A 12,868-nucleotide genomic window follows, 5' to 3' on the forward strand; every position below is an offset into this window, starting at 1 on the left:
TTGTAACAGACTTATAGAACTTAAAATACAGTAGATGTTTGTTCATGGGGACTGTACACCCGTAGGGCAGAGGAAGAAAACTTATTGAAAAAAAAATCCCTTGGGATATAATTCCATGCCGACTTACCTGACAGAATGTCTAGGTCCATTCTGTGAAATTTATGTTTCTACCATCTTGCATTTCACCACTGTCACAATTTGTTTTTTATTTATTAAATTACAAGCTGCTCCAGTGTACAAAATGTATTGCATAGCATGCAGACCCAGATTAAGCCAACTGATGCCCTGTGCACAGCCCCACAATGGTGCCTTTCATTGGAAGCAATCAACGTGATATATGATAAGACCTTTAAACCAGAGAAAGATAACTACAGGACACATAACCAATTTCAATGTTAAAAACTGAAAGTATTTTTAATATTGCAAAAGCATGTTTTCCTGTGACAGTCCTATGAAGCCAATAGGAAGATAAAAAATATCTCCGAATTGTTTTCGGCCACAGAACATTTTATTATTTTGATGTTTCAATGTATTTTTAAAAGTCTGTTCAAAAGATAAATGTGAAATGCCAAGTGAGAGCATGAAGAAAAATTATTGATTATTTATTTATAAAATAGATTTTATATGGCCCATGAACTCAAATAATGCCACTCTGAGTAGTTTACAGCACAAAACACAAACAATAAATCCGAGTCATGTAACATTAAACATGTACAATAAATAAATATTAGCTGCAGTTCAGGCCTTTTTGTAACTATATCAAGGATTCTGGATTTTGAGGGAGTATGAAGCAGTTCTGCATTGATTGTTTTAGTCTAGGCTTATGTTTGTAACAGTTGTTACCGTTTAAATTAACTTAGAATTAATCCATTTAAATTTATTATAAATACCCACCCCAGAAGATCTGTGTGGGCGTAATAAAAGTTAATGTAGAATATATTGTTAAATATTATTATACTGGTAATAATGACGAGAGAGAGAGAGAGAGACAGACAGACAGACAGCGCCTTCCGTGGATAGCAGCATTTACTCACAGGGAAAAATGCAGATTCCTAAATGAAAAGATGCAAATTGGTAGCAAAATAAAGTTAAATTTATTTATTTAGGAAAACTGGGATGAAGCAAATGAATGCAGGGTTAAATAGTCTAAAATGAATGTATACCTTGCCAGAAAATGAAAGTAACAGTTGGGCTCACCTTTTTTTAAAAAAAATGGTCAACCATAAACATCTGACAGTGATTATACAATAAAAATAAAGCATAAATTGCAGGTCAAAGGGATTTGCTTCATTCAAAACCAGAGTAAAACAAAGCATATTCATATTTCATCAGTTGGAATCAATGTGATTTTTGTCAGAAAGGTTGTAAATTATGTTTGTTTTGCCTAATAAAATCCACAATTTATCAGCAAATTTCAGGAAGCAACCAAGTGGAGTTTTCAGATAAGGATTTAGTTTTGTTTTTCCTTTTGATCCTTTTATACCTATATAATTTTATTTCACTTTTGACATTTCAGGTTAAAGCAGTTTACATCCACTCTGAAATGTTCTCAGTACAAAATGGTTTGTTGACACCTACATTAAAAGCCAGGAGATCTGAGCTGAGAGAATACTTCAAGAAACAAATAGAAGACCTTTATTCAAGTATCTCCATCTGACAGCACAGGGAGGTTCTTCAGAATAATATACTCTGTAGCAATATTAGGATAATTTTGAAAATGGGAAGGATGCAGTTGACATGAATAAGCATCTGACTTTCCACATGAGCCTTCTGCTATCCGAAGACACGGTCACTGAGTAAACACTTTGCCATCTCGTTCTAGGTCCTAGAAGATTGCATAAACCATACTGGACAACGATTAAACTTTTTAAAAGTTCCACTCCTTGAAAATATTTGACAGGCCTTTCTTTATTAATGTGTGCAAAACTCCCTTAGCAAACAGGAAAGAAATCTGCTTTTTGTGGGATGCTCCTCTAAATCTGGATTCAGCCGTGCGATCTGTAGGATTTCCAGATTTCTCTCTGGATGGGTACTACTAAGAACTCTTTAGAAGCAGGAGGTTCTTGCCCTGATTCACAGGTATACATCATGCACGCAACTTCTTTAAGAGTTTGTCCTCCCAAGTACCACTGAGTGCATATGTAACCAAGAATTCCTCATTGCAACTGAGCTCTTAAAATTCCCGGGAGATATCTGACAAAGACTAGTAGTCTACCTCAAATATTTTTTGATGCTCAAAGCCACAATAAATCTATTAACCTGATATGAGAACTGAAAGCTGGAATTGTGTAATGGTTCTTTAAATGGCAGCTGTTATGCTCTGCAATATAAAAATTGAATTTGTTGGGGTAATCAATTCACACATAGGAATAACTTGTATCTCATATAAATTAAATATGCTGAATCTATTGCCACATGCTAGATGAATACTAACCTGTGATTGTCACTACAGGGTCTCACACTTTTCAAAATGGGTAAGACTTGTTTACTGGATACACTTTTGAAAGATGTTGATTGCTCTCTATTTTGGCAGCTACCCAACTGAAATTTATAAAAGGAAATCTAGTTTTTATGAACATGCTGTATAACTTTTGTTTATAGCTCCTACTCTAAATATTTTTCCCCCAGATATTTAAGAGAAGAATGGGGGAGTGCCTGTTTTCCTTTTGCACCGCTTTAGACTACAGCATCTTGACTTTCTGAGCAGTCTCACTCATGTAAATATTGCTGAAATTATTGAGGAGCTAATATTTAATAATATATTATTAATAATATATTAATTACAATGGAAGACCTCAGGGTTCTCGACACGCTTTTTCAAGATTTTTGGAGAAATAATTTAAAATAATATAAAGAGGATGTGGGGTTTCTAAGTCAATTGGTGGGTCTCGAGTAACAGATTTTAAGGTATTTTAAAGGAGACGATCCACTTTCACCTTTGGCTGAATGAACAATACAAAAACTAGAAATCTTTTGGTCCTATATTTGAGACTTCCTTTCTGTGTTCAGCGCGTGAACAGTTCACTTAAATCAATATCAGAGCTTCCGTGAAGAAATTAACTATTCTGGAGAAACTATCTAAAAAGAAAAGGTTGCTTGACCCATATGCATCAGACGTTAATTCTTCTGTGGAAATTGAAAACTTAATAGTATTGGGTTTGATTCTACAGACTTGAAAGCAAAATCATTTACAAATATACTAAATAAGATGTGGCCCTGTAGAACTGTTAGTATAATCAGTTTTTAAGGCAAGTCTCATTTTTTATTCTTTTTTATGGTTTATTCTAGGTTCAAAGTGCTAAAGTAGTGGTTGAAATTAAGTTAAATTTTGCTGGAATATTCATACCTAAAATTCAGTTGATTTTAAAAAAAAATGAAAAAATGAAAAATGTAGGCAGGGCATTTATTCATATCTCTTTTATATTAACTTAAGATATTCTTTAAAAGAAATATGTTCACTGTTCCAGTAGTCTTGTTGCAAAAAGTACATTTTGTGTTGGTTTTCCAATCTCTTCATCGCCTAACTCAGGGGTAGGCAACCTTGGCTCTTTTATAACTCGTGGACTTGAAGTCCACGAGTTATAAAAGAGCCAAGGTTGCCTACCCCCGGCCTAACTAAAAGATTTTACTTCATACTTCAGAATTTGTTGTTCAGCTGCGTCCTCTAAAGTGATTCATACAGACTGTGAAGATTAATATGATTTTACAAATTCCCCAAGCAGGTGTCATAGCCATACCAGTTGGGAATTATGAGGGCTGGAATTTAGCATACGGTATGCTTAAGACAAGCTGGTATAGTATCTTCAGTCTACACTGAAAAATAGCTAGTAATTCCAATAATTTAGATCCAAACCTAAATTGTAATTTTATAATAGATAAAGGAGACTCGTAATGTTTGTATATTCACTGCAGGAAGATGTATAAATATATCTTTCCTCTTTTTTAGCTAGATTGCTATAATGCTTGGAGATAATTATTTTAATGTTAAGTTCCCAAGAACTGATATTTTGAGAAAACCGTCATACGGACTAAGCTCTATATTATTTTGATTATATAAATTCAGCCTTGCCAGAAATGTCTGTCACAACCTTTTTTACTTAGAATTAAATATATTAGTACAATCTTATATATTTATTAAAGGTTTAGCATTATTTAAAACAGCACCTAGGAATATGTTGGGTATAATCTATCTGAATAAAATTTTGATTTAAAGAATAAATTAAGCAACATCTTAAAATGCTCTTATCAAGAGGAAATTGTTTGCTTGATTATGCTTTTTTATGTAAAGTAATACATTTATTTCAGTTGTACATCCTCTCCTTTTCCCCAACCGTTACTGGAACTGTTTTAAAGACAATTTTAGAACATCCTAACAATCTAGTGATTAAACTGTGTTCTGTTATACTCAGGATCACCTTTAGGAACATATGTTTAAAAAAGGGCTGAGCTGTCTGTAACTAATAAAAAAAAAGAACTTGGGCCTAATGGATAACTTCATAAAGATGTCAAATCACAGTTCCTCAGTTGAGAAAAAAGCAAATTCCGTGCCAGGGATCATCGGCAGAGGAACTGAAAATAAAACTGGCCAAAAACCATACTGTAATACCCTTTCATAAATGCTATGATTATATCTGCATCTGAAATACTATAGATTATTGGTGTCCAACCTTTTAGATTGCCTGGGCCTCATTGAGTGAAAAGGAATTGTTCTGGGCCACATATAATATATAATATAGTTAATGTATATAAATCATGTAATAAAGTTAAAAGGCTGCATTACTAGCTGTCTAGGGCCACATGTGGCCCATGGGCTGTAGACTGGACACGCCTGCTATAGATCAGTGTTTCCCAAACTTGACAATTTTAAGGCATGTGGACTTCAACTCCCAGAATTCCACAGCCAGCAATGCTGGCTGTGGAATTCTGGGAGTTGAAGTCCACATGCCTTAAAATTGTCAAGTTTGGGAAACACTGCTATAGATGGTTCTGATCACATTTGATTTTTTCAAAATGTGGTCAAGGTCTGCTGGAAAATGTGCAGAAGACAACCAAAACTATCAGGGGCTAAAGCACTTTCCTTACAAGCAAATATTAGAACATTGGAAATCTTTAGCTTAGAAAAAAAGGAAATGATTGAGGTATACAAAATCATTCATGGAAGGGAGAATTGTAAAACCAAGAGTCATCCTATGAAGTTGATTGGTAGAAGATTTAGAACAGGTAAAAGAAACCAATTCTTCACCTAGCATATAATTCACCTAAGGAATCCATTATTGCAAGAAACAGACTAAATTGGATTAACGACTTTACAGAAAGGTTGGATATATTCATGGAGGACAAATCTATCAAGTGCTATCAATTTCGAAGGCTCAAATGTTCCCTTTGGTCTCAGGGCAGCATGTCTTCAAAGGGGAACAAAAGCAGGAGAGAATTATCTCCTGCTCAAGAGTACCATAAAAGTATCACATGCTGGACTAAGATGGGTCTTGTTCCGAACCAGCAGGATAGTCTCATATTTCTATGTAAATGAAAGATCAAAAGATAAAAATCCACTTAGAATCAGTCTATTCCTAGTCAATTCATAAATTTAGGCAAATCAGAACATCGTAGTTTAGGGAGTTGTCACTACAAACTAATACCGTATTACAGTGTTTCCCAAACTTGACAATTTTAAGACATGAGGACTTAAACTCCCAGAATTCCACAGCCAGCAACGCTGGCTGTGGAATTCTGGGAGTTGAAGTCCACATGCCTTAAAATTGTCAAGTTTGGGAAACACTGCCGTATTAGTACAGCATGAATGACTTTTTGCAGTTGTCTATTCTGTACAGTAAGCAACAATGCTGGTTTATCCCTAGATTTCGAAAATATTGAACTTAGATGTAGTGACTAGCACAAGAGCTTCTTGTTTTGTTTTGTTAAAACCCCTGAAGCGGAGCTCAATCCCTATGTTGTTGGGATCTATCCCATTCTTGGCAACAACACAATTGTCTGCTATTCCATCAAAGGATTTTATTTTATTTTTTACTTCCCAGGGTAGCCTAGAGCCCTCAAAATTGCTAGTGTTTGCCCACCAAACTAGATTCAATTCTAATTTGTCTCACACCAGCTAAAATTGACTATATGCTGCCACCTGTGGAGGCTGAATGCTGCTTATCGATGTCTTTATTAACCACTGTTACCACATTTGGCTGAATATACAGTTGCTGAGCTCATATAAAATCTTTCTACCTGCTGTTGAACTTATCTCAGGTGGACAGCAAATTCATTGGCAGTTCCTAAGTGATTTTGTCTGCTCACCTGGCCCTATTTTAAAAAACAGATATATAGAAAAAAATATCTAAGGCCCTAATCAAAATATCTAATTAAATAGCCATATATAGGTTGAGCTGTTGGTGTTCAAAAGAATACATTTGCATTCCGTTAAATAGCAGATTTATTTGAATTGCACAATTTGTTATCAACCAGTTTTATTAAGTATAATAATAATAAAGTTGGAAGGGACTTTGGAGGTCATCTAGTCCAACTCCCTGCTCAGGCAGGAAACCTTATACCATTTCAGACAAATATCTGTCCAGTCTCTTCTTAAAAACTTCCAGGGTTGGAGCATTCACAGCTTCTGGAGGCAGGTTGTTCCACTGGTTAATTGTTCTAACTGTCAGGAAATTTCTCCTTAGTTCTAGGTTGCTTCTCTCTTTGATTAGTTTTCATCCATTGCTTCTTGTCCTGCCTTCAGGTGCTTTGGAGAATAGCTTGACTCCCTCTTCTATGTGGCAACCCCTGAGATATAGGAACACCGCTATCATGTCACCCCTCGTCCTTCTCTTCATTAAACTAGACATTCCCAATTCCAGCAACCATTCCTTATGTGCTTTAGCCTCCAATCCCCTAATTATCTTTGTGGCTCTTGTATGTATGTATGTATGTATGTATGCATGTATGACTTGTTTAACATTACAACTGTTGTTGGATATAGAAAAGTTCTAATTATTTTAGATTAAAATGTTGGCACCAAATTAATAATTTTAGTCTAAGATGCTATCAATATGCTGTATAATATATCACTAGAAGGAATAGTAAGGATAATGGAATTAGTTCATCAGTCTGAATTTACACACCAGTAAACTAAAATTGGGTTCATAGTGATTATGAAATCCTGGTCATCATAAAGGTAGCCATTCTCCCTTCAATGAATCATAGGTGGATGTTCATTGCTTAATAAGTTGGATAAGTGACTTATGTCTAGTGGATGTTTGAGTGACATACTAGAAACTCTGTATTAGTGTATTTGTGATATTCACTGTTGAGTGAAGAACATGCAGGAATGAATAAGAGATGAGACTGATCTCTCACAAGAAGAATGGGCCATTTCAGTTATAAAAATGTTGCACAGTTTTACATTATATACAGTATACTGCTAACACAGACTTTCTTCCAAAATATCAATGAGATTATATAAGTAAAATTTAAAGCTTCACTTTAAATATAATATTTTTGGGGAAATAAAAAAACCTGAACTGAAACATGAATTTATTTTACATGAAAAAGAAGCAGAAAATCCTTTACAAAAGTTGTTATGGCACATTGCTGGTAAAATAACAAAATCCCATTTTGGGGATTAAATTATTAGTGCATATATCAGAAAATAGCTTCAGTTTTCTTGGAATGCATCAAATCAACATGAAAAAATAATCTTTAGTTTTCAATGTGTGGAAAGCACAAATCAGTGATCTATATGTAAATAAACATGTGTGAAATGAAATGTAAATTTTAGAAGAATATACTATTTTTGCATGAAATCGAGCAATTTAACAGATGTGCTGATGTCTCATGGAAAATGTTATTATACAGATGGCTCATACCGTAGCTGCATATTGGTTTGCTTTCTTTACATTCCTCTTACACAGTTTTAATAGAACTTGCACTAAAAATAGAACTGTTGTTGCTTGGTAGAATTCGCCTTAAGAAGGCTACATGCCTCTAAATGACACTATGCCAGCGTGCTGCATGTTCTAGCTTCACTTAATGTGTCATCCTTCGATTTGAACTTTCCACTAACTAACTCAGGGGTCCTCAAACTTGGCCCTTTTATGACTTGTGGACTTCAACTGGTGAGAAATTCTGGGAGTTGAAGTCCACAAGTCATAAAAGGGCCAAGTTTGAAGACCCCTGAAGTAACTAGTAGAAACATCATACTTTGCTTGATGCCCTTTTATAAACCAAACTTATCCTTTCATTCACTGGGAATGTTCTTCAGTAGAAATCAACAATACTTTTTTTTTTTAAGAATTTTTTTTTACCTTCAAAGTTACTAGTAACAAAGGTAGAAGGAAGCAACCTTTTTGTCATTTTGCTTGTGTTCAGTGCTCAAGCAAGCAAACATGCTGTAAAGCCTAGTTCTAAAAAGTTAAATCAAGCTATTTTTCACTCTGCAATGCTAAGTACTTCATGTGCTACACTTTGAAATCAGATGGAACAATACTGTCATTTCCCTCAACTTCCATCTTCTGCAGATATGATGGGATGTTGGTTCCCGGAAATCTTCAACTCTATGTTAGCTGGAGAATTCTAGGTGTTGAATTCCAAACACATCTCAAGGAGGTGAGGCTGCACTAGATTTGTATCAGTCCACATTAGAAAAGGTTGCAAAGTGTAGCTTCTATAAGATGATTATAACAATTCCTATTAATTCCTATTAAAAACAAACAGGTGAGCAAATCTACCAAATACCCAAAATAAAAAAATCAGTAATACTGAAGTGAATACTGAAGGAAAGGAATTCCTAATGATTATTTCTGCACAGGTGAGAGGATTGAGCATATTCATTCTATTTTTCCTAATTTGCTAGACAGTTTAAGCAAAATAGTAAAGATGAATAGACTAAAAGTAGTTTCTACCAGGAGAAAAGGAGACTTCATTAAGTAAACTTTTTTTAAAAAAAATACTGCATCTTGATTTATGCTCATTTCCACATCAAGGAAAACTCCGCTCACTTTATTCATTCCTACTGTTACCATTGGAGAATTTTGCTTAACTATTTTTCCCCCAAAATAAATTGCTACATTTAGCTGTTCTATTAAAGACAAACATAAAATGCAACTTAAAAATATAGTTATGCAACTTCAAAACAGTTGCAAAAATAGTTCTGATTTTGTAGAAACAGTTAATAAATAAAGAAAAAAATCTAGCTCTAAATAAATTGGTTAGGAAACCAAGCAACTGAAGGGATTTGGGATCCAGTGGCTTCAACATTACTTGCAGTATTCGCCATTTCAATCTCTACTAGCAGAATTGTCACCTGTAACATATTGTGTTCTTGAACATTTTCACCATTAAGGTTTTCAGAGCTCATTTTCTGCCCTTCCATTACAGCATCTTCTATTATGGGCAATGCAGTGGCTCTTCCAATCTGCCCAGAGGAAGCTCAGTTGAGTTCCATTTCTTGAATTTGGGATTAATCTCAACATTCTGAAACCAAATAATGCAACTATTTTGCTGGGCAACAACTTCAGGACATCATAAAAATATTAATGTATTTCTGTTGCATTATATTCAAGTAGAAATTCTATCCTATTTTACCAGGGAGTATGTCCCACTGAACCCATTCTAGTTTATTTCTGAATAGACAGAAGCTGTTAGATCATTAAAATGTGAAAATAAGAAGACATTAAACAGCAGTTTTAGTGTGTCCAGTTTTAACAGAGAACAAAATTAGTGCTGCCTTAGCATGTTTAGAAAAAAGACATTTCAGCACTTGCAACTTTTAACCTTGCATGAGGATCCAAATCTATCAAAATGACCTCTTCCTGAGAAACACTAAACAGCATTGCTGCACTGAGTTATACACCCTGGTGGTAAGCAAGAAAACCAGGAAGAAAAATAATACATAAGTTGTTTTTCAGTTATTTTTTTTCTGTGAGATAACAGCACCTCACCATACCTTTCTATCATGCAACAGGACAACATATCTGCATTGAAATAAACTGCAAGCAAATCAGCCGTTTACTTATATATTACTTATTCTATTTTCAACAAAAAGTGAAGATTAAAAATGTAATGACTAATTAAAACATCTGTAACTAACCATTTTTTGTTTCAATTTTGGGATATCCGCATGTACTGTACACTTAAAATGCAAAGGGGAAGATGCAGACTTTTATTTTGTTAAAAAAACTGTCAGGTTTATCAAATTTGTTAATATTCCTTTCGACTGACAAATAAAATATTTTTTAAAATCCTGTTTTATTCCAATAATCTGTCTATGGACTCAATAATAAATTGTTCAGAAATGAGTGCCTATTTTAAAATGTGTGAACTTTCCTTTTTTAAAAAAATATCCACAAGTACACTTTGGAAGTCTTCAGTGAACTCAAATTCCAATATTGAAAATGAAGACAATTTTTGAGCTTCTCCAGTGGTTTGACGGTATTATTATAAAATTGGCAGCACAATATATTAGCTTATTCAACATGAACTACAAACTAGAAATATATAGCTTTTTTTCAGATGATGTCTTTAAAATAACAAAGTTGAAAGAACTGTTCTGCTTATGTTGTCCCTTAGTATCTGACAATGTTGTATTCAGATGACAAGAGAATGTTACTTTTTGGTTGCACGTAAGGAAAAACTATAAGGCAAACTTTTAATAATACAAAGGCTAAGGAGCCATAAGATCTGTCAGGCCTCAGATCTTAAACTTCACATTTTAATGGAGGAAAAAAAATCCTGTATTTTTTATTTATTTCTGTTCTTATAGAATGAACTTGGATTCTATGGGAACACAGACACTCTCTGAACGTAAAGCCACAGCAAACTTTTATTGACATATATATTTGCAAACTATTTGCAAATATATATGCAAATATATATCCATGAAAAAGCCAACCTACAAATTTTTAACCACAATACCATGAAAAATATGCCACCCATTGATAAGACAAACCTTGAATTTTTTGTATGTTTTTTCAATATATTCTGAAGTACTTCACCTGTTTTTATATTCTGTATCAGTAAATGTTTTATAGAACAGATTCTGCTTTAAATTTTCCCAATTGGCTTATCACCCCTCCTGCTTTTTTTCAACAGCTCCCATATTCATGTGTTCTCCCTCAGTCATTTACTAACCCAAATTCTAACCGCAAAGCTGGCCAGGAATTGTCAGGCCTGACACAGAATGACTCAAGAACTGGAGTAGCCCAGGATCCCCTTTTTAGTCCTAAGAATCATTACAACATATGATGTGATAGGACATGACATGATAGATATGATATAATCTAGAATAAAATGTATAGTATAATATATAAGGTGCAGTGGCCTAGTGTTTAAGACACTGGGCTTGTCAACTAGAAGGTTGCAGTTTGAGACCTAGGGTACTGCATGATGAGGTGAGCTGGTCCTGCCCCAGCTTCTGCCAACATAGTAGTTTGAAACAAAATGCAAGTAGATAAATAGGTACCACTGAGATGGGAAGGTAACAGTATTCTGTGTGCCTTGGCATATAGTCATGCTGGCCACATGATCATGGAAATGTCTTTGGACAATGCTGGCTCACTTGGCTAGGAAATGGAGATAAGCACTGCTCCCTAGAGTGAGGTACAGGGCAGGAGAAACCTATAATAATGTCATATCATACTATCATATATATCACATATCATATATCAATCATATATAATATATAAAAACCAAATCCTTTAACGAGTCTGGCTTTTGTCTGTTCTGCATACATACCTTCAACTCTACGTATGTTTCATTAGGAATGGATTCCATGAGCTTGTAAGCAAAAAGGTAAGATTTCCGAATGGAACTTTAGGCCAGGGGTATCAAACTGTCGGCCCTCAGGACGCGTGCGCCACGCCCAGGCCACACCCACCCTGGCGCTGCAAAGGCAAAAAACATCACGATATGTCACAATATGTCATGTGACACAATCAAGTTTGACATCCATGTCTTCAGCAATGTTATCAAGGCTCAAATTTCAGAAGAGGTTACAAGAGAAGCAAAACTAAATTCCAAGTAGTTTTAACATGTTGTAGCTAAAGGGAAGCATATATATTTTGCTTGCAGTCCCAGGACCAATTCAAGTAGGCTAGCACATATTCTTTCCTGAAATCCTGCCAAGCTGTCTTGACAATATTTTGCTAAATGCATCTTTCTAACATATAAAACATGCTGGCATGCCACAAATCAGGAAGGGAAAAAAAAACCTTACTTCCTGTCCTGGGGAATCTTTTGGTATATTTCCTGAGATAGTGATCTTAGTGTTCTTTAGTATCTTCTTATTGCTGAGTAATAATAAAACTAGTAATGTTGAAAAATAAGTAAAAATATTTATTTCTGAAAGACTGTAAAATATTTAAATTCACGTAAATAATTTTTAAAAATACTTAAAAATATTTAAAAGTAAATAAATATGCATTGCCCAGTGTTCAGTATTTGGACCCTACAAGGGTGTATTCTTTCTCAGATGTACACAGCCATGTGTACTCCTGAGAAAAAAAGCTCCAATCTCTAGCTGAATAGTAGCTATGTTAAGATTTAGCAAAATGATGCAAAAGTTCCCTCAAACTTTTGAGATCTTTCATCAAACTGAGAGTACTAAATACAAAAAATGGGGAAAAGAAGTGGAAAAGTTTTGTTTTTAAAAGGCCAATTCTTAATCATGAAACCTTCAACTTCAAATCCATCTCAAAGGCAACTGGAGAAGTGAACACATTAATCACTATTTAATAGTCACAGAGATCAATCACACCTAAACAGTGCTGAACAAATAAAACGTTCGGCAAACACAACGGGTCTTGTCAATTTGACAAAGACGTCTCCTTGAGTGACAGAAGGTAGGAGTATAAAGAAATTACAGAGTCTTCCGTAT

At 34.5% G+C, this 12,868-nt stretch overlaps 1 protein-coding gene across 6 annotated transcripts in view; it reads left to right on the top strand.

Moving 5' to 3' along the window:
• The window catches only part of ACSL6 (acyl-CoA synthetase long chain family member 6), a 104,824-nt gene extending 102,547 nt beyond the window's left edge, over positions 1–2,277 (top strand). For all 6 annotated transcript variants that reach the window (XM_039324925.1, XM_039324924.1, XM_039324923.1 and 3 more), the window contains one exon: positions 1,517–2,277. In XM_039324925.1, the coding sequence (XP_039180859.1) occupies positions 1,517–1,657 (141 nt within the window). In that variant the 3' untranslated portion in view covers positions 1,658–2,277. The remainder of the gene's footprint in view (positions 1–1,516) is intronic.
• Positions 2,278–12,868: the final 10,591 nt, after the last annotated feature.

This window comes from Crotalus tigris, unplaced genomic scaffold (assembly GCF_016545835.1).
Source record: "Crotalus tigris isolate CLP2741 ecotype Arizona unplaced genomic scaffold, ASM1654583v1 scf7180000024310.2302065, whole genome shotgun sequence".
Lineage (NCBI taxonomy): Eukaryota > Metazoa > Chordata > Lepidosauria > Squamata > Viperidae > Crotalus > Crotalus tigris.